The sequence below is a fragment of the Leuresthes tenuis genome, unplaced genomic scaffold, assembly GCF_036924035.1.
Source record: "Leuresthes tenuis unplaced genomic scaffold, fLeuTen1.0.hap1 SCAF_16, whole genome shotgun sequence".
NCBI lineage: Eukaryota > Metazoa > Chordata > Actinopteri > Atheriniformes > Atherinopsidae > Leuresthes > Leuresthes tenuis.
The window spans coordinates 11,982,546-12,003,577 of record NW_027325370.1 but is presented as its reverse complement, the minus strand read 5'-3'; the positions used below and the strand labels follow the sequence as shown (position 1 = coordinate 12,003,577).

At 42.9% G+C, this 21,032-nt stretch overlaps 2 protein-coding genes across 3 annotated transcripts; both read right to left on the bottom strand.

Moving 5' to 3' along the window:
- Positions 1-638: 638 nt before the first annotated feature.
- LOC140271350 (charged multivesicular body protein 4c) lies at positions 639-5,499 on the bottom strand. Its single transcript, XM_072366521.1, has 5 exons — positions 5,161-5,499; positions 3,251-3,428; positions 2,861-2,975; positions 2,137-2,263; positions 639-1,933 (listed from the first exon to the last, which is right to left on the bottom strand). The coding sequence occupies exons 1-5, from the start codon at positions 5,342-5,344 to the stop codon at positions 1,872-1,874; spliced, it is 666 nt and encodes a 221-aa protein (XP_072222622.1). The 5' UTR covers positions 5,345-5,499; the 3' UTR covers positions 639-1,871.
- Positions 5,500-8,677: 3,178 nt separating this feature from the next.
- On the bottom strand, positions 8,678-17,266 carry LOC140271349 (vesicle-associated membrane protein-associated protein B/C-like). Of its 2 annotated transcripts, none has more exons than XM_072366520.1 (6): positions 16,978-17,266; positions 15,539-15,691; positions 14,911-15,014; positions 14,415-14,495; positions 13,859-13,990; positions 8,678-9,060 (listed from the first exon to the last, which is right to left on the bottom strand). In XM_072366520.1, the coding sequence occupies exons 1-6, from the start codon at positions 17,033-17,035 to the stop codon at positions 8,893-8,895; spliced, it is 696 nt and encodes a 231-aa protein (XP_072222621.1). In that variant the 5' UTR covers positions 17,036-17,266; the 3' UTR covers positions 8,678-8,892. The 2 variants fall into 2 exon arrangements, with proteins under 2 accessions (XP_072222621.1, XP_072222620.1); XM_072366519.1 differs by having other exon boundaries at positions 13,859-14,038; positions 16,978-17,265.
- Between the last annotated feature and the right edge of the window lie 3,766 nt (positions 17,267-21,032).

Here is a 21,032-nt window from a genome sequence, read left to right as displayed (position 1 = left end):
ACATTGAGTTTTCTAACATATTCTAACGTTTTGATATGCAAATGCTCATTATCTCAAGGAAATTCGTGCTCGAAATATCTGAGCGCCGACTTATTTGGCGTCAGTTTACCTTTACGGTAAACACATCAATGGACATTAAACTGTGAAAATGGGCTTAAAATGCAGATTCTCAGCTTTAATTGGAGGAAATACAACCGTTTAATTTGAGTCCTATCAATTATGATGGTTACTGCTATATTCTAGCATTGTATAGAACAGGAGTTTTCAAAGTGTGAGACGGTGAGCCTTCCCTCGGATAAAGTTTACCTTTTCAGTAATTGCTGAAAATTCACGGCCACCTATATGATTATGTTGTTTACTTCCATACACACTTTGCAAATGAGCCAGGATGACTACATCTTGCTGTGAAAGAGTCTGTCCAAAGTACATTTCCCCTTACTGCTAATGTATTTAAGCTCAACAACATCACAAACATTGAAATGATTCTTTTGATAACAGATGTAATATTTTGTCACTGCAGTTCACTAAGCCTGGGAGGACAGCTTAATGCCTCTGGTACAGCACATGTGATTGATTCATTTATAAAAAAATTAAGTCTTTGAGAGTGGTGGGGAAAGATGACGCTTCCACTACAGTAAAAGAATTGAAAACCTTTTAATGATTTTGCAAATAATAATCTCATCTGGATAAATAAAACATAGAAATGCAAACATGCTTGTCCATCTGTCCTCGTGTTATGTTCTTTCTCTATGTAAAAAACATACATCATGACTTTGATAAACTAAAATTATTAACTCTTTAAACTCCAAAACGCTGATGTTGTAGATTGACTGTAATCTATCTTTCACAAGCCACCATCTCGGTCTGGATGCAGTTAATAGGGTGTGACAATAGTTTATTATTACTATTCTTTTTTTTTTTAACAATATACAATTTGAAACAAAACTGTTATGAGAAGGACCAAGACAGACAGAGCAGGATGAAAGGTTGAACATCTCCCTCTCTCTAGCCGTGCGGGGTGATCTGTTTTGTGACTTCCCATCATTGCATGCTTCACACAACCTCAAACTGAACCTCTCGATGACAGCAGAAGTACAGTATATGGAGGAAAAAAAGAAGAAAAAAAAAAAAAAAAAAAGAGACATTTTGGATATTTACACCAAATAACAAGAGCCACTGGTGAGGACACCTTTTGAGGGAAAGTCGCTGAAATGGCGACAGGAGACAAAGAGGAGAGGAAGGACAAAGCCTGAAACAAAGGAAGAGGTTAGGATTCTGGAAAACGTACAGCTCCAGAGATGCTTCGCCCACGGCATGCTTCGATTTCCAGAGCAAAGGGTTGTTATTTCTCGCAAAAAAAAAGGAGAAAGGACAAAGAAAAATTCAGCGAGTTAAACGGCGCAAGTACAAAGGCTGGAAATACATCTTTGAGGATTTAGCTTCCATGACAACTCCCCATAATCTAATGATGTCAACAGCTTCATCGAACTATTGCAGAGTTTAAAAGATGAACGCGAACTCTGCTGCCACAGAAATGTTCTCGCCTGGTACAAGGACCACGAAGTGCTAGTATTGTATTAAAAGTGAGGGTACAAATAATTAGGTGACTTTGCAAAGGTATAACGGCAGAGCTTCAATATAAAAGACCCCGACTGGCTCGTTGTGCGCTGAGCGCCCGCGGGTCTGTAGATTTGTGTAAGGGATAGGTAATGAAAGACTACAGCATTGATGCTTATTCTTAGTGTTACACAAAGTAGACAGTCAACTCTCCTCAGACACACAAAAACACTCAACATCCCATCAGTCCATTCGTCCCCCTTGTTCCTTCCTCTTCCCTCTCTGATGCAGGTACGATGTGGCAGATACTACTTTTACACGGCTTCCGCCCAGCGCTGCAGGTCTTCCATGTCGTCCTCGTCCTCCTCTTTCTTGGCTATGAGGAGGGGGTGAAAAGAGATAAATAAGAGCTCTGAGACACGTCAAAGCAGCTGCAGTCCAAGCCCCGATCAAAGGTAAGATAATTCTTCAAGCAGCGCCATTTGATCTCCAAAATTAACTGCAATTGTGGTGATTTCTTTAACTGAGAAAAAGGATGGTTGAGAAAAGAAACAGTCTGTTGGGTTGAAGGGCTCTTACCCGGTCTGGAAGGTAATGAAGTAGAAGGCACATTGGGGAGGGGGACGTTCTCCGGTCCACCGATCTCCAGCAGGTTTTTATCCAGCTCTTCCTGTTCCAGCTCATCCAACTCCGCCAGCAGCTCGTCCTGAGAGGGAAGGCAGTTAACAACAAAAGATGAACACCAGCACTAACAGCTGCAGGGATACGAGTCTTAAGATGTTTTTCTTGATTTGTACAGTCTTTGTGACCTGGAACCTGAATACCAACAGAACAAAGCATCTCACTTGGAGCTAAACCAAAATTCTTCAAGTCAGTTGACTGAGAGTTTGAGAAAGAGCGCATTCAGAGCATGCCATAGCACCCCAATGACTAAATACCATTAGGTGTGGTGAAGCCGTCTATGAATAAGATCATTCAAAACTAAGGCTGATCTGACAGGTGGACCAACTGCGTCCAGCCTGGTGTGACACAAAACAGGCAGGTAAAAAGACTGAGGCTGAACTCTACCTGAGCGCTACCTGTTCCCAACTCTTTATTCAACACTCCATAAAAAAACAAACAAGTGGCTAAAAACTTAAATAATTCTGACCCAGAGTAGTTAAATAGTTTCCGATGGTGTGATTTTTAGTCAATCTAAAAAAGTAAAAAAATTAAAAAGGCAGATATCCAGAAATCAGATTCAAAGCAGGTATCAGTTGAGAGTTGAATGCATTTAGAAAACTATCTGAAAAGCTTCACCCACCTCATCGAACTCCTCTCCAAAGCCGACAGGTTTAGAGATGGCGTCGGAGATTTCCTGGGCCAGCTCCTGCTGCTCTGTAATGTCCTGCATCAGGTCGTCCACCTTGTCGATGTCCCTGATAAAAGAAAAAAATCAATAAATAAATCAGGAGGAGCAAAGTTAGGAGAGTGATGTACGAGCCATGCCACAACGTAGTCCAAGTTTCAATGCTGATGTTATCCATTTAATATTATAACTGAAGGTTGTTAGAATAGTAGAAACAGAAAAACATCAGCGGAAGCTTGATTTTAAGGCTTTTGAGTCAACTAAACCAACATCTTTTGTTTTAATCTTGCTCCATCTCAAACAGTTGGTCAAATTCCTCATCAATGACCCGGTGCTCGTTCTTACATGTTTTCATGGGCTGACTTCATGGCCTTGGCAGCGAAGCCCATGTTCTTAAGCACTTCAGTGTTGGTGTTGGCGTTCTCCAGAGCCTCCCTCTGGAACTCAATGGTCGACAGCGTGCCATCGATCTGGGCGAGCTGCTTCTCGTACCGCTTCTTTCTTTTCAAAGCCTGCAGCGCCGCTGAGGGGAGAAAACCAGTGAAGGAATGGAGTCAGGACAACCAGGACATCACAGAAACTTCATTCAACACAAGTCACTGACAATTTTTACAGTCACCCGATTGTGATTATTCACCCTGACCCCGATGACTATAAAGAGTTTAAATCATTTTCCTTCACCTTTTAAAAACAACTTGACAAATGGCGCTCTTTTATTCAGGTCATCTTGTGCTATGGTTTAATGGAAACTGCACAGAGAGTTCGCCCCAACACCAGTTTAACTCCAGACTCGTACATTACTGACTGCAATTCCACGAGCATCCAATGATTCAAATGCAATGGATAAAGCTGCAAAGGAAAACACAACATTTGAACCTAACCGAAGGAGAAGAGCAAAGTAACTTAAGATTAATTTGAGGAGAAACGGCAGCAGTGATTATTACTTATGTTATCTAGGTCATATCAGCCACTGTGCAATTTTTTAAAAAAATTTTTTATTGCCAGCCTCAAAACCAAACAGGAAATATAGTTTCACTCAAACATCCTTCCTCTCTAAAAGGTTTGTGTGTAATATTTCCAACTATGACTAGGGTTCACATAGATAAATACATAAATATAACAGAAAAAGACAATCAAATCTAAATAATCTATATTCCATAGTTACAGTGAGACACACCTGATGAAGCAGTTACACATTTAAAGTGTTTGTGAGAAGTCAAACAAGGACGACATACTAAGAGCAACTGCTCTTCTTTTTGTTTGTTCAAGGCATTTCACTTTTTTTTCCTCAGTCAAAACCGACCGATAAGGAGTCCCAGGTATCTAAGTGCAGTGTGATGGCCGGGTGGGGCAGCAGCACACATGAGCTTAAAAACAAAGCCAAAAGCCTGTTGGATGAGAAGTGATGAGTCTTCAAGAACCGAACCAAAAGTCTGCTCACCCCTTACTCAATCTATGAGGATTACCAGGACGTGGATGACTAAGAAACTTAACAGATAACAAGCAGTACTGGTAAATATAGCTCCTGCTGTGGGGTTGAAAGGAAAAAAATGGAAAGGATGAATTTATCAACTGCAGCAGTCACACGACCACAAACTCCAGGCATGAGTTTTCCAATGATATTCAGTTTGAGTTCCCTTCTGACTGCAGATCTATTTCTTTTTAAACAGCATTGTGCCAGAACAGGGTCATCATCCGACTGTTCATGTCCATGTTTTCCATTAATAATGCTAAATAAATACAGCAGACGACTGTCTGTGGTGTCAGACATTTCAAAATGAGAAAGAAGATTAAAATAACTATAAAACGCTCATATAAGAACACTCTATTTGACAGCTATAGGATCTACTGGATTTCCTGATCAAGGTGGAAACACTTCTGACAGAGCTTAACCCTTGTCCTGTCAACAGGGTCTGCGCCACACTTTTAATTAACTGTTTCTGACCCATCAATTAGCTCATCAATCACCACCCGAGTTGCGTTGGGAGCAACATTACTTCAGCCAAAATACGTTAACCACTATCATTAATCATGTGAAAAAAATCTGACTCATCGATAACATGTCCACCTATCTTGGGTGGCGACCATTGGACGTGATAAAAACGCGAGGTGAGGCTGCCAACAGTTACGACAGCTAGGAGAAACTTAGCCAATTCAGCTAACGTGCGAGCTAACATTTGGCTTTTGGTGGTTGACCTGATATTTCAAAACCCAGGAAACTCAAAACAGAAGAAAGCAACACCCATATATCTCACCTCTTTTGTTTTTCGTGCCGTTTTTCTTAGCGATCTGCAGCTCCTGCTCGATCTTTTTCTCTAAAAATTCCTGTTTCTTCGTTAGCATCTCCTCCGTCTCCCGGAGTTTCTGGATCGCCTCCTGTGGACTCGGTCCTTTTCCTCCTTTTCCTCCACCTCCAAATATCTTGCCAAACAACGACATGGCGACAATACTACAAAACCCTTCCTATATAGTTAGTAATCAAAAAGGAGCCACTGGAAAATTAAAGCTTGCCCAACGCTACCTCCGTGCTAGGCTAGTCCGACACTTCGTCCTAGCCTAAATCTGGAAATATTGTTGATGTTTTTCTACTTCCTGGATAAGGCCCGACGACGTCAGTTGTCAGAAGATGGAGTGGGCGTGGTCTTTTCTATTTGTCTCCATCTACTGGACACACACCGCAACTTCAGCAGAAATAAACGATATCGTCTCAGGTCATCTATATCCACAGTTGTGTTGTATGCGATTACTGCTACTTGTGCTTGTTTTTGTTTGTTTGTGTGTTTGTTTTTTCTCTGCTTGTCTGCTTTCAGGTGCTCCTGGTGGCGCTAAGGCTGGATTCCCAACAGAGACCATGGATTGTTGTCTGTTTTGTTTTTTTACAGGTGTAGCAGCTGGTTGTCTGGTTTTTGTTTCTATTTTTGTTCTGTTTCCTCTTCTTCTTTCCTTGTCCCCCGGTCCGGTTCAGCTCTATTACATGTTATATATTGTAAACAGAAATAAATAAATGGGCATCAAGGAGAGCTTTACATTTATAAAACTTCCCTTGGCAAAGCAAATCTGTTTGGCATAAAAGGTATTCAGATTACAATTCTGCTGCCCTAATGCTGGACAGGACAAGGGGGAAAAAAAAAGAAAGAAACGATATCAACACATAAATTGATATCTTTCATTACTAAAGTCAGCATGTCGAGTCCTCAGTGTAGGTTGGAAATTGTAAGCGAACATTTCAATCAGAGAACTCTCTAAGAACATATTTTGTCAGGAATACCTAATCACGTGTTTCATATGACTGCTTTTTCAGACTTTTAGTAGAAAGAGGAGGGTACTTTATCATCCCTCCCTGCAAACTGTTTTAGTTATAATGAGCTATTTTTGGGGATGACTTGACTGAACAGACCTCTTCTTTGCTTAAAATCCAGACTTCTTTAATCCAACACAAATTATCTTCTTTCTAAAACATTTTGAAATTTATATGCTTGTGTAATTTTGTCCACTATCAAGCTTCAGGTAGTTTGACACAATAGTTGGTTTAAACTCCCTTCCATCTCAAAAAGTAGCATATAACACCAGCATTTTGTGATACATGTTTGCCACATGCAAGATAAGTGTGTAAAGACTTAAGGAATTTACCTGGAATGTCATTTTCACTGACGTAGAGGATATTGTATGACATATGATGCTATTGAAGGACATATTCACAGAGTAAATCCTGCTTTAGGATGGGCGGCTTAAATCAGAGATCCTAAGTTAGAATTGAGTGATCTACAGACCTGCAACTACATATACTAGAAACCATGTCTTTTAAAACCATTCATTTCAAACCTGATCACGGTGGCCACCAAGACTGTTTTTCTTAACTTTTGTCTTAATCTTCTCAGACTGAGACTCTTTGAAGAATATATTCCAAGCTTCATGTATATAATCAATACAATACACCCTTTAAATTGTTAAGAGCTATTAACCAGCTGACGTACTTCCTTCTTTGATGATTTATTCCAAAGAGACCACGTAAATGAAAGCATAGGCATTTATTTACATGGTTTAACAAGCAGCATGATCCATTCATCTGATTATACTGCTTGTTAAACAGCTTCAGCAGCCACATATACTGACAGGCTAAGAGGGGAAAAAGCAGACTCCTCACAGAAACAGACAGTTGGGGGTTTATGTATTTTAATTCATCATGATGCTACATGACCAATGGTGGTTGTTCAGTTACGTTCTTCCTTTACTACAGTATGTTAATAACTTTGCCAGTTGTCATTTTGAGCATTTTATGTACATATAAAAGAGTATCCAATGACTGTGTGATAACATTGTTGTGACTATCTGTGCAGGCGTGGTCTGAAGCGCTGATGCCTTTTTTTTTTTTCTGTAATGTAGTGCGTTTCCATAGGTCAGCCCTCCTCCCAGCAGCCCACATCCACACGTCTCTTACTCGCCGAGCTCCTCGGGCAACGAAAAATGCAGATCTCTCTCTTTTTTTCCCCCTAAACTTTAAAACAACCAAGTTTGCTGAGGTGGTCGCGTGATAGCCAAAATGATACAGCCGTTATCTCACAACCACCAGAGCTGTGCGGGAAACAGAGGGAAAAGATAATCAAAAGGAACTAAAACACACAAACTGAAATCCTGATTAAAAACTAATAAAGACTCAAGATGGTCCCTTTCTTCGAATACAGCTTCTTTTTTTCTTTTGTTGTTTGTTTTGCTTATATAATTCCCAACACTCAAAAACAAAATAATAATCATAATAAATCCAGGCCATCTCATGCAGGCCGCGGAGTGCACGGTTGGATATAGTGCATTTGAATAATATAAACAAGAGAAGCATTTCGACTATGTGAGAATACAGGAGAACGAACAAACTAACAAAACAAAACAGCGGGAGGACACCAAATCAATCCTCCACAGGCAAAACTTTTACGTGGCGCACCGTTTTTTTTAATTTTCTTTTAGTGACATCAGAACTCCAGCTTTGTTTTTTTAATTAGATCAATGTGCAACATGACTTCATCATCATGATCTTGATTTGAGTTTTTCATTTTGTTAACCATCTTAAAATGGATGTGCTGAATTTCAACAGATTCCTTGGTCTGGACTGAAAGTTTTAGTCTTGCTCTCCAAAAGCACCCCCCATTTTTTCTGTTGTATACAGGAAGTCTGCTCAGATGATTTTTTTTTCTTTTCTTTTTAAAACAGCCCTCTTCCTTTGTTCTAAAACAGCCTGTGATTTCACCGTTTGTGGTCTCCTCACTTTAAAAACATCCACACACAGTCAGTCACATCAGTGCTCCTGGAGGAGGCAAAAATCAACAAGACACATACATGCGGCTTCTACTGGCTCATATAATATATTTATATATATGTATGTATGTATGTATGTATATGTGTATAATCTTTTAACCACAAACTGTTTAGTAGACAATACATTAAGTTTTAGTTTAGAAAAAAAAAAGCTTTCACTGATCAGCTGTGTTCACCTCTCCTTGTAGATTATCAGTAACAGGAGACAGAAATGATCAGAAGTTAGAGAGAAAGTGAGCGAGGAGCTTTAAAACTTAAGAATCAATGACAGACATTAAACATTCAGCCAGTGTGAAGCCACTTCCACACACCACTAATTGTTACCTGTGCAAGTTGGGGAAGATCATTTAAGAAGGAGAGAGATGGACGGAAAGAACGGATCAAATGTGGTGACTATTTCACAAAAAGAGGAAGAAGAAAAAAAAAAAAAAGCTGGACCTGTGACAAAAACGCTCACACTCGTGGTTTAACTCGGGATTGCCTTCCTTTGTTTTCTTTTAACACTTTCAATTATTTTCCATCCAAACATACCATCAGGATACATTGCCTTAACTGCTAAAGAGAACAAGGAAACAGATCAACATAAACCCAGAAGACATCCCCGTTGCCGTCATTGACACTTGTCGTGCTGAGCACGCTGTCCATCCACCCGTCTGTCACTGTGCTCTGTCCGTCTGTCTCTACAGGACCAACTTGCCAATGATGGCTCCGATCACAAAGAAGAGCAAGCAGAGCGCCAGGACGCGGGTGCTCAGGCCTTCGTCCCTCATGGCTGTGGTCGCCATGGTGTTAGAGGCGTGAGGAGCAGCGGCTGATGTCACCTTTCTCTTTCGCAGACCATCATCCTCCTGTGATGACAAGGAGTAAGAATCAAAATCAAGACAGCTCAACACCCACCGTGATTTAATGTGAATCTGTACTCTTTTCACAGCAATTATGCCCTAAGACACAACAAGAAATCCCAAAACACGACAGTTATGTAAAACATGGACCGATTTCGAATTAATATTGGAAAAGCAGACTTCCTTGTTTGCAAGCTGCTCTGAACCTCGGTCCTGAATCTTTAAAAATACTTCATATTCCATTTGTTGTGATTTGACAATTGATAAATAAAAGTGAACTGAAATTAATTTAGAGCAAAAACAACACACTTATGTGGACAAGCTACCCTGACCCTTAAAACTCAGAGGAAATGCAACAGACCCAATGCTGAATGAACCTTTTAGCACCCGGGTTCTGGGTTCTGGGCATTTTGACAAATGAGGGGGGAAAAAAACTTGTAAATATGCACTTTTTATAAATGAAGAAGAACTTTTATGGGTTTAATAAAAGTGTTAAGTTTGGCTTTTCACAGGACCTTGTTTGTACTCTTTTTATCAGGCAGGTGTAATGCAGCTGCCTTCAGGTGCTGCAGAAATGTCTTATGACTTGTTTGTTGCACCCGTGTCAGTCACCTCAAAGAAAACATGCCACAACGCATTTGGGATATTTTCTTTCCTTCAATTTAGCAAAACGACACCATCGTTTTCCTGTTAAAAAAACAAAAACAAACATGCAACGACACACTTCTTCTTTAGAAATAAATGTAAAGTGTATTTCTCCAGTTTTGAATTTAGAAATAACAGATCAAATAAAAATCAAAGAGGAGTGGCTGCCACTGAGAGCAGTTCCCAGGTATGGATTATGTTACAGAGCTTAAAAAAGAACAAAATATCAGACTCTTACTGTAGGATTCTAGTAAGTGACAAAATCCCCCCAAAAAGTAACTGTTAACCAACTATTTTTAATGCATTTTTTAACCACATAATCCTTTTCTCTTTCCCAGGGGGCTGCTATTTAAAAGCAGATCTCTTCATATTTTCAGACTGCAGCTAATGCAAACAAACAGTGAAGCTCAGTCCATCAGAAGGAGCTTCTCCAGCTCGCTGCATTAGTTCCTCCCACAGAAAATTCTGCATGCCAAATCTTTCTGGGTCATGTGCTCAAAAAAGACATTTGATGTTTTGAAAAATTACATAATGCCATCCAAAAAAGACAAGTGTTTCACTTTCACCAATCATACGGGGAAAAGAACGACAGGGTTGACTTCAGATAAACCTGAGGCGGATGTTTCTGCTTCTTTCTCATGCGATGACGCACACGTGGGCTTAACCAAGATAAAAGTTTCACTTTCGTTTCAAGATAGCAACTAATTGCAGACAAACTTATCATGTCTTTTAATTTCAAGTGATGTCGATATTTCTGGATTAAACGGAAAAACTATAACGAGAAAGTTATAGCTCCCCCCTGAGCTGTCAAGCTCCCCCCTGAGCTGTCACCTTATCGTGGTGGGGGAGTTTGCGTGCCCCAATGAGTCTGGGAGCTATGTTGCCCGGGGCTTCAAGCCCCTGGTAGGGTCACTCAAGGCAAACAGATCCTAGATGAGGGACCAGACAAAGAACAGCTCAAAAGACTCCTTATGATGAGCAAGAAATTTGGACCTCGTGATCCCTTGCCCGGATATGGGACACCGGGGCCTCCCCCCGGAGCCAGGCCCGGGAGTGGGGCCCGGCAGCGGGCGCCTGGCGGCCGGGCCTGTGCCCATGGGGCTCGGTTGGGCATAGCCCGAAATCATGACGTGGGTCCCCCCCCTTCCGACGGGCTCACCACCTGTGGGAGGGGCCAAGGGGGTCGGGTGCGATGTGAGCTGGGTAGCAGCCGAAGGCAGAGGCCTTGGCGGTCTGATCCTCGGCTCCTGAAGCTAGCTCTTGGGACGTGGAATGTCACCTCTCTGATGGGGAAGGAGCCGGAGCTGGTGCGCGAGGCTGAGCGGTTCCGGCTAGATATAGTCAGACTCACCTCGATGCACGGCTTGGGCTCTGGAACCAGTCCTCTTGAGAGGGGTTGGACTCTCTTCCACTCTGGAGTTGCCCGTGGTGAGAGGTGCAGAGCAGGTGTGGGCATACTTATTGCCCCCCGGCTGTGTGCCAATACATTGGGGTTTTACCCAGTGAACGAGAGGGTAGCCTCCCTCCGCCTTCGGGTGGGGGGACGAGTCCTGACTGTTGTTTGTGCCTATGCACCAAACAGCAGTTCAGAGTACCCACCCTTTTTGGAGTCTCTGGGGGAGGCACTGGAGAATGCTCCTACCGGAGACTCCCTCGTTCTGCTGGGGGACTTCAATGCTCACGCAGGCAATGACAGTGAGACCTGGAGGGGTGTGATTGGGAGGAACGGCCCCCCCAATCTGAATCAGAGTGGTGTTATGTTGTTGGACTTCTGTGCCAGTCATGGACTGTCCATAACGAACACCATGTTCAGGCACAAGGGTGTCCATATGTGCACTTGGCACCAGGACAGCCTTGGCCGCAGTTCGATGATCGACTTTGTGGTTGTATCATCGGACTTGTGGACACTCGGGTGAAGAGAGGGGCGGAGCTGTCAACTGATCACCACCTGGTGGTGAGTTGGCTCCGCTGGTGGGGGAGGATGCCGATCAGACCTGGCAGGCCCAAACGTATTGTGAGGGTCTGCTGGGAGCGTTTGTCAGAATCCCCCGTCAGAAGGAGCTTTAACTCCCACCTCCGGCAGAGCTTCAACCATATCCCGGGGGAGGTGGGGGACATCGAGTCCGAATGGGCCATGTTCCGTGACTCCATTGCCGAGGCAGCTGATCGGAGTTGTGGCCGTAAGGTGGTCGGTGCCTGTCGTGGCGGCAACCCTCGAACCTGCTGGTGGACACCAGTGGTGAGGGAAGCCGTCAAGCTGAAGGAGTCCTATCGGGCCTTTTTGGCCAGTGGGACCCTGGAAGCAGCTGATAGGTACCGGCAGGCCAGACGGGCTGTGGCTTCAGCGGTTGCTGAGGCAAAAACTCGGGCCTGGGAGGAGTTCGGTGAGACCATGGAGAACGATTTCCGGACGGCCTCGAAGAGATTCTGGTCCACCAGCCGGCGTCTCAAGGGGGGGAAGCGGCTCACAGTCAACACTGTGTACAGTGGGGACGGGGCTTTGCTGACCTCAACTAGGGATGTTGTGAGTCGGTGGGGGGAGTACTTCGAGGAACTCCTCAATCCTACCAACACGTGCTCGGAAGAGGCAGAATCGGAGAGCTCGGAGACGGGGCCTCCCATTTCTGGGGCTGAGGTTGCCGAGGTGGTCAAAAAGCTCCTCGGTGGCAAGGCCCCGGGGGTGGATGAGGTCCGTCCTGAGTTTCTCAAGGCTCTGGATGTTGTAGGGCTGTCTTGGCTGACACGCCTCTGCAGCATCGGGGACAGTGCCTCTGGACTGGCAGATTGGGGTGGTGGTCCCCCTCTTTAAAAAGGGGGACCGGAGGGTGTGTTCCAACTATAGGGGTATCACACTCCTCAGCCTCCCTGGTAAGGTCTATTCGGGGGTATTGGAGAGGAGGATCCGTTGGATAATCGAGCCTCGGATTCAGGAGGTGCAGTGTGGCTTTCGTCCTGGCCATGGAACAGTGGACCAGCTCTATACCCTCGGCAGGATCCTGGAGGGTGCATGGGAGTTCGCCCAACCAGTCTACATGTGTTTTGTGGACTTGGAGAAAGCGTTCGACCGTGTCCCTCGTGGAGTCCTGTGGGGGGTGCTCCGGGAATATGGAGTGCCGGACCCCTTGATAGGGGCCGTTCGGTCTCTGTATGACCGGTGCCAGAGTTTGGTCCGCATTGCCGGCAGTAAGTCGGATACGTTTCCGGTAAGAGTTGGACTCCGTCAGGGCTGCCCTTTGTCACCGATTCTGTTCCTAACTTTTATGGACAGAATTTCTAGGCGGAGCCAGGGCGTTGAGGGTGTCCGATTTGGCGACCTCAGTATCGGGTCTCTGCTTTTTGCGGATGATGTGGTTCTGTTAGCGTCGTCAGGCCGTGACTTTCAGCTCTCACTGGAGCGATTCGCAGCCGAGTGTGAAGCGGCTGGGATGAGAATCAGCACCTCCAAATCCGAGACTATGGTTCTCAGCCGGAAAAGGGTGGAATGCTCTCTCCGGGTCGGGAATGAGATCCTTCCCCAAGTGGAGGAGTTCAAGTATCTCGGGGTCTTGTTCACGAGTGAGGGGGGAATGGAGCGGGAGATTGACGGGCGGATCGGTGCGGCGTCTGCAGTGTTGCGGGCTCTGCACCGACCCGTCGTTGTGAAGAAGGAGCTGAGCCAGAAGGTGAAGCTCTCTATTTACTGGTCAATCTACGTTCCCATCCTCACCTATGGTCACGAGTTGTAGGTAGTGACCGAAAGAACAAGATCGCGAATACAAGCGGCCGAAATGGGTTTCCTCCGCAGGGTGTCTGGGCTCTCCCTTAGAGATAGGGTGAGAAGCTCAGTCATCCGGGAGGGGCTCGGAGTAGAACCGCTGCTCCTCCGCATTGAGAGGAGTCAGATGAGGTGGCTCGGGCATCTGGTTAGGATGCCCCCTGGACGCCTCCCTGGGGAGGTGTTCCGGGCACGACACGTTGGAGAGACTATGTGTCTCGGCTGGCCTGGGAACGCCTCGGGGTCCCCCCGGAAGAGCTGGAGGAAGTGGCCGGGGACAGGGACGTCTGGGTTTCTCTGCTCAAGAGACCCCCGGATAAGCGGCAGATGATGGATGGATGGATGGATGGATGGAGAAAGTAAAGACACATGGTCTCTCTTTTTTTTTTTCTTAGTATGTCTCACCCTGATCTGTTTGTTTTCTTCCCGTAGCCTATGCACCTCCACCTGCAGCCGCTTGCACTCCTCCATGATCTTCTTCACCTCTCCGTCATCCAGCGAGGCGCTGGCTGACTTGGGCAGCACAGAGTGTTCAGTCTTAACAGAGGCAGAGGGAGACACAGTTTTGTTGCTTTCACTCTCATGCTGTGGAGAAAGAATCAGGGTGGGGGCGGTCGGTGGGATGAGCATAAAGGAGGAGGAATGATGACACATGCAGTTATATGGCAGGGAGTGAGATGAAAGTACAAACATACATCATAAATGAACAAATAAACCATGTAATGGGTGAAAAAGTGAGGCATTTCTGATGGATAGGCTATCAGAATAACACTGAAGGGAAACATATATTTCGCTGAAATACACAATTTCCTCACAATTAGCTGTTAAGTTATCCGTTAAATACATTATAATCTGCAGAACTAATGATTACGTGACAAAATGGGACTACTATACTGTGAAAGACAGTGTGCACAGTGACACAGTTAAAGCCCATTAACTGAAAAGATTAACTTATACTTACAGTTTTATCATTTTCTAGAGGCATCTCAAATGCACATCTCAACTTTGAATCCATCAGCTCTTCAGGTTTTGCCTCCTTCCACTGCAGACAAGAAAATTAGGACAAAAAGAGAAGAAGATTTAGTGAAAGTTCGCACAGTACCATCAGAGCACTGCGGCAGTTTTGCAGTCATTCATGTAAGCCCTCAAATTGAAGAAAAACTGTAAAGAAATGATCTATGGAGCTCAGTCTTCAAATGTGGGGTGTGCACATCTTTCTCCTTATGTTGGTGAGTAACATCAACACAGTAAGACAAATATTAGTCGAAATATTCAAGAGTTTATTTTTCTGAAAGACACACACATGCACTGTGATTCACTATTATAAAAACTATAGGTCAACGGTTCAACAGTCACCTGGTTATACTGACTCTTGATCCTGAGGAACACAAGTGTAACCCCAAATGCTAATTTACTAAATTAAACACCCAAATCAAACCTTGTGCTCGGATACTCACAACTCCCTCCATGTCAGTCATGTCATAAGGAGCCAGCATGGACTGCACCATGAATTTGTGTTTGCTCTTCTCATTGGGGTCATAGTCAAAAGGCTGTAGCATAACTGTGGGAGACAAAAAAAAAAAATAGCTTCAGGGAAAACCCAAACTCCTGTATTGCTCCAAAACAAATGTTTAGATGTCAGTTAGGTATAACGCAGATGTTGGTTTTACTGTGTACTTTATTCTTCATTGGAACGAGGTGGCACAGAGTGTTTTTTGTTTTTTTTTCACCTTTTTGTGCAGAACATGTTTACCTATTATCTGCAAAGATTTCAGAGATATGCATCCTTATGATTTCCAAACAGTATCTTATCTCGCCTGGAAATTATTGCGTCACTGACTAGTAAAATGGAAACTGGAATATTTATTTTGGCGATAAAGCACAATGCATGCTTGCTAACAGAACATAACTCATTGTTGTATAACAGTAACTATATGAATTTGATTTTGGGAAACTAGATTTTTATTACTTTACTGGCCTTAAGCGAAAATGCTAAAATATTGCACCAAATGCAAGATATTTGGAAACTTGGCTGTATTGTCTGCATTAAATGAAAAAAAAAAAAAAAAAAAAATTATTACAAACCAGAAACACTGATGAAGGTCCCGGCGTCAATGATGCCACTGTTCGGGCGCACACAGTATCTGCGTGGTGCAGTTGTCTTGACTTTGAAACACACATTTCTATCTGTGGGGTTGGTGAGCTTCAAAGTAGCGGTGACAACATCTGTAAACGGGCCTAAAGAGGACACAGACAGAAACCCAGTGACTTAAGGGTCACGTGTGTCTTACTTTTACACACATCTTGATAGTTTGGGTGTAGGTACTCATGTGGCATCTGTGTGCAAAGTTTAGAATGAAAAATAATGAATGAATCTTTAAGTGCAAACACGTGTTGTATGGCTGCAAGGATGAGGGTGTGAGTAGTGTTTGTGAGGGACTCCAAAGAGCTTGCCATAAACATTGCAAATTAAACATAAAAGGAGTGGAAAGAGCAGCCTAATGTGCAAAAGTATCATTAATGCCCCGCCCTCGGTCTCAGTCTCAAACTGGATGCTGCAGAAATCTTATTAAATGGCTGTCTAAGAGCTGATTTTTTCTCTTTTTTCGTGGAGCGTTAAAAATATCCTTTTTCCCCTCTTTTTATTTCCCATCCTATCAGACCAAGTTGAACGACTTGAGCTTGATTTTCAAAATGTGTATTGGACAAACAACCTGGCTGCTTTTTGCTCTAATCTGCCACAGTGAGCATCACTAGCTGAGTGGGTGTATGCATTCCTGACCTGGCTTATCTTAGCATTCAAGGAAAGCTCTGCAATGATCGGTCAACAGCTCACTACTGTACTGATCCCATCAAGCTAGGCCATCTCTTGACCCATTTCTACAACAATAAGACACTCAAAGGCAATTATCTAAGAAAATAGCGTTAATCCACGGCACACTTTCACAATCTGCATTTTCATAATCAGTCTGCTTGTGTTCAGAAAAGCTGGGTAGGAATTTGTGTTGCATAGCAGGAGAAACGATAAAGCTCTGAACCGGTTTGCTAGCTTATATTACTGGGAAATAGGCATGGTAATATAGCTAAGTAATGACATCCTGATCGTAGAAATTGCTAGAATTGCCCATTCTTAACAAACGTGTGATGGCAATATCATCGAGAAGAAGACCTATGCAAAGGAACAGATCACATAACGACGCTTCACATGTTGTCAATGAATGAAATACAAAGTAGAGGAAGATGGTGAGAGAAATGGAGAAATTGCACGGAGGGCCTGCCCTGACGCTGCAATGACAGCTAACAGTTTGCCCTGCTAGTTAGATTAGCTAAATGCTGCCGAGCCAGCTAGCTAGTTAGCGTCGTCGCCACAACTGTCGTACTCACAATACAGACTTCAGCTGACTTCCTTCGATTCTTAAAAAACAGCAGTAACAAGAGCCAACGGTTGGTACAGAGATACCTACTCTGGCTATTACTCATGCGAGCTACCTATCTCCGGCCCCTACCCTCAGGTTCAATGTTACCTCTGAATTTCAGTTCGTGTTGTGGCTCTAGCACCAGGACTTGTTCTGGTCTGGCCATGTCCCAGGGCGTCTTCCTGTCGTGACGGCGAGGACAACGATAGTATACCGCTGGTGGCCCGTTGAAAGCAGCTGGCTCCCGAAGAGAACAACCGGGCCGTCTTCGATTTTCCAACGGGAAGGAGGGAGCTTTACAAATACACCACCACTCGGACTGACAGGCTGGCTGACTGCCACCGACAGCTGCTGGGGGCTAGCGTGCTACTGCTAACTCTGCTAGCAGTGGAGACAAGGGGAGGGGAGTGATGACGTTATGCTATGGGCGTAGTTAGTATGGGAAGTCAGATGGTTGCATGACCGTTGGGAAAAGAAACGTCCGAATTTTTTAATACCGTTGGTGAATCACTCATATGTTAAATGTAACTATAATATTATCAAAATTCAATAGTCTTTTACACGTCAACACAGTTCGTTAAGCTGGTCATTCAATTGAATAAATCTGAAATCTGGAACAACAACGATACGACAACAAAACACTTCCAACAGAAATTGTTTCTGTAAAAGAGTCCTGCTCACCCAAGACACTTGTTACGTAATAAATAATCTAAGTGACTTTATCAGGTAACGCAGTGATTTTGTACCAAAACAAATTGCATTTGAATTTGATCCAGTTCCAAAAGGTATTTTAAGAATTTTACCCATAGCCCCAAAAGATCCAATCAGCATTTAATGGCTCAAGCTGATCTTTTATCAGGAACATGGAACAGAGTATCCAAACAGGTTGTAAGAGACTAAGTGTGAGAAACATCTTCACCGTCCTGTATTTCCTTCTGGAATGGTACTCAACAGGAAATACCAACAGAAAAAGGAAAATAACCAGCAAAGAAAGAAAGATCACCCTGTGAAATTATCTCTGAGACAGAAATATAACTGGGAATTGGACAGTTTGTATGATCTATCAAGCACTATCAAGTATTTATAATACAGCTCTCCTGGAGCTCCACCTATATATTTAAGTAAAGTACATATCTGAACCTATGTTATTCACTGTGAGTGGTCTAAAAGAAACTCAAGAACACAATGTTGTAATTGAAAAAAAAAATTAGTTAACTAGTGTGGGACATATACCACAATAAATTCCCATAAAGAATACAATCTATTGTACACAAATATACATTTCCTGTTCTGGAAATTAATGAGCAAAACCTCTTAAAAATGTCCCTGGTCTTGGCTTAATTAACCTGCTTATGAAAGGCTGGATCTCACATGCATGCCAACAACCACTTTTAAACCATTTAGATTTACATGAGTTGTGTTAAAATAATGAAAGGAAAATGTTTACAACACAGGAGAGTAAAAGAAAAAATCTAAACTAATAGATACTAAAGTTTCTGAACTGAATTGATTACTGATGTAAAAGTTATTCCTTTGTGTTATGAATATTCAAAACTTTTATGATCAAACATATAAACAGTGTATAATCTAAATAGATGCTAATCTATTCCAATAAAATAAGAAATTGTAATTATACTGTATGACAAGCACTCTGAAAATTTTGGTGAGATGATAGATAATTTCTTCAAATATGCACAAATTTGCATGAAGGTATACCGTAAATATTACTGTATCCAAATGTCACAATTGAAGCCTCTTACAAATAAAAAGGGAAAAATAACTGATGAATAAAATCACTGTAGATCCTCAGTCGTTTCTTAATTTTCTATACCTGCTGCATCCATACAGGGTCAAGAGGTGCTGGAGCCTACCCCAGCTGCTGGTGGGTGAGAGGTGGGGTACACCCACCTGTCCATCACAGGGCCACAGAAATACAAACAACCATATACACTCACATTCACTCCTTGGGCCAATTTAGAGTCTGGAGTTAACCTGACATGCATGTTTTTGGACTGTGGGAGGAAGCCGGAGTACACAGAGATGCGCGGTTTTGACACTTGACTGTGACTTTCAGACATCTACCAGAATTCAACTTAATCACAAAGCTAATTATTCCCAAATTTGTTGTTTCAGCTGTAATGGAAAATCAATTCTTATATGCATTGTATTGAGCGTTACTGTGTATAACCTGTAATGACCGCCTGCAAGAAACCAACCTGTTTTTCTCTTTCCTCCTGAGGGCGTTGTGTGCTCGTTTTATGATAAAACTGCATTTTAAGGATAGGTAGGAAAAATGGTTGGAGCTGTGTCAGTATAACCTTGGCTGTAACTAGAAAGGAAAGGCGGATAAGAACGCTCAACTATACCCAAGGAGCGATGATGTAACATTTTGCATTATAACTGAATTGTTTTTGCCTCAGTGGTCAGAGCGGCTCTGTACTTTGTACTGTGCTCTTCTCTCTTTCAAGATATTATTAAAAGCATCTTATCTCCTCAGAAAATAACTGACTCTGTGCCTTAGTAAAATTTCCACCACACAGCACACCCATATTTCTCTCAGGCTGTCACTCATCAGAATGAGGCTTGCTTCCTTATAAAAGCGACAGTTGACTCTTCATTCCTGAACAAATCTACACACAAGTCAGTATTCCTCCTTCTGAAGCGGAAGACATAAGTATCATAAGTAGAGATGGGTTTGGAGTCTTGAGACTGCAAATGTTCAAAAACCACAGAATAAAAGTTTTGGAAGATTTGAAGTTAATTTCTTTAGACTAGTAAAGAGGTAAATTTATTCTTTAAAACTCAAATATCTACTACCCTTTCCTGAGCAACATAGTTGCTAAACATAATCTTAATTGTAAAAAAAGTTTTTTCATTTTGTCCAAAATGTCATTGTGTTATTTCACATTTGCAACAAGTCCAGTAAACCAGGTGTCATGCTGTTCATCTGAATGTTGTTTATGACTTGTTGCAGAGATCTGTCAGACACTATACTGTCAAAAGTATTTGCTCATCCACCTTTACACACATATGAACTTAAGTAACATCCCATTCTTAATCCATAGGGTTTAATATGACGTCGGCCCACCTTTTGCAGCTATAACAGCTTCAACTCTTCCATAAGGTTTAGGAGTGTGTTTATGGCAATTTTTGACCATTCTTCCGAAGCGCATTTGTGAGGTCAGACACCGATGTTGGACGAGAAGGCCTGGCTCACAGTCTCCGCTCTAATTCATCCTAAAGGTGTTCTATCGGGTTGAGGTCAGGACTCTGTGAAGGCCAGTCAAGTTCTTCCACACCAAACTCGCTCATCTAGGTCTTCATGTTAGAACAGGAAGGAATCATTCCTATACTGTTTCCACAAAGTTGGGAGCATCAAATTTGTCCAAAACCTTTTCCTTTCACTGGAACTAAGAGGCCAAGCCCAGCTCCTGAAAAACAACCCCACACCATAATCCCCCCTCCACCAAACTTTACACTTGGCACAATGCAGTCAGACAAGTACCGTTCTCCTGGCAACCGCCAAACCCAGACACGTCTATCAGATTGCCAGATGGAGAATCGTAATTCGTCACCTCAGAGAACGCGTTTCCACTGCTCTAGAGTCCAGTGGCGGCGTGCTTTACATCACTGCATCCAACACTTTGCATTGCACTTGGTGATGGCTTGGATGCAGCTGCTTGGCCATGGAAACCCATTCTATGAAGCTTTCTACGCACTGTTCTTGAGATAATCTGAAGGCCATATGAAGTTTGGAGGTCTATGGCGACTGACTGCAGAAAGTAGAGGCAGTTGGCATGCATAGGTGCTTTAATTTATACACCCGTGGAAGTGATTGGAACACCTGAATTTAATTATTTGGATGGGCACGCGAATATGTCTGGTAATATAGTGTACGTACGATGTTTATTCTGTTTCCAGATCACATTTTACCTTTGATAAAACTCTTCTTCCACCCACACTTGATGACAGGTGCAAATGGAGCTCAATGTGTATTCTTGCCCAAACAACAGACACAATCATAAACTAAAAAGCCCAAATAAAAAAAAATTAAAATAAAAAAAAAAACACCTCGACTTCACCTGAGCTGTAACACAACTCAAGCAGGAAGGACTCTTAAGAGACTTAATCAAATCCAGTAGATAAAGCTCAGCTGGATCTTT

Excerpts from the sequence above, each read along its gene's own strand:
- LOC140271349 (XM_072366519.1), bottom strand. The coding sequence starts at position 17,035 with ATGGCCAGACCAGAACAAGTCCTGGTGCTAGAGCCACAACACGAACTG. Across the intron at positions 14,496-14,910 it reads TGACTGACATGGAGGGAGTT|TGGAAGGAGGCAAAACCTGA; the intron begins GTGAGTATCCGA and ends TCTTGTCTGCAG. Across the intron at positions 14,039-14,414 it reads CTCTAGAAAATGATAAAACT|CATGAGAGTGAAAGCAACAA; the intron begins GTAAGTATAAGT and ends CTTTCTCCACAG.
- LOC140271350 (XM_072366521.1), bottom strand. The coding sequence starts at position 5,344 with ATGTCGTTGTTTGGCAAGATATTTGGAGGTGGAGGAAAAGGAGGAAAA. Across the intron at positions 3,429-5,160 it reads CGGCACGAAAAACAAAAGAG|CGGCGCTGCAGGCTTTGAAA; the intron begins GTGAGATATATG and ends TTCTCCCCTCAG. Across the intron at positions 2,976-3,250 it reads AAGTCAGCCCATGAAAACAT|GGACATCGACAAGGTGGACG; the intron begins GTAAGAACGAGC and ends TTCTTTTATCAG.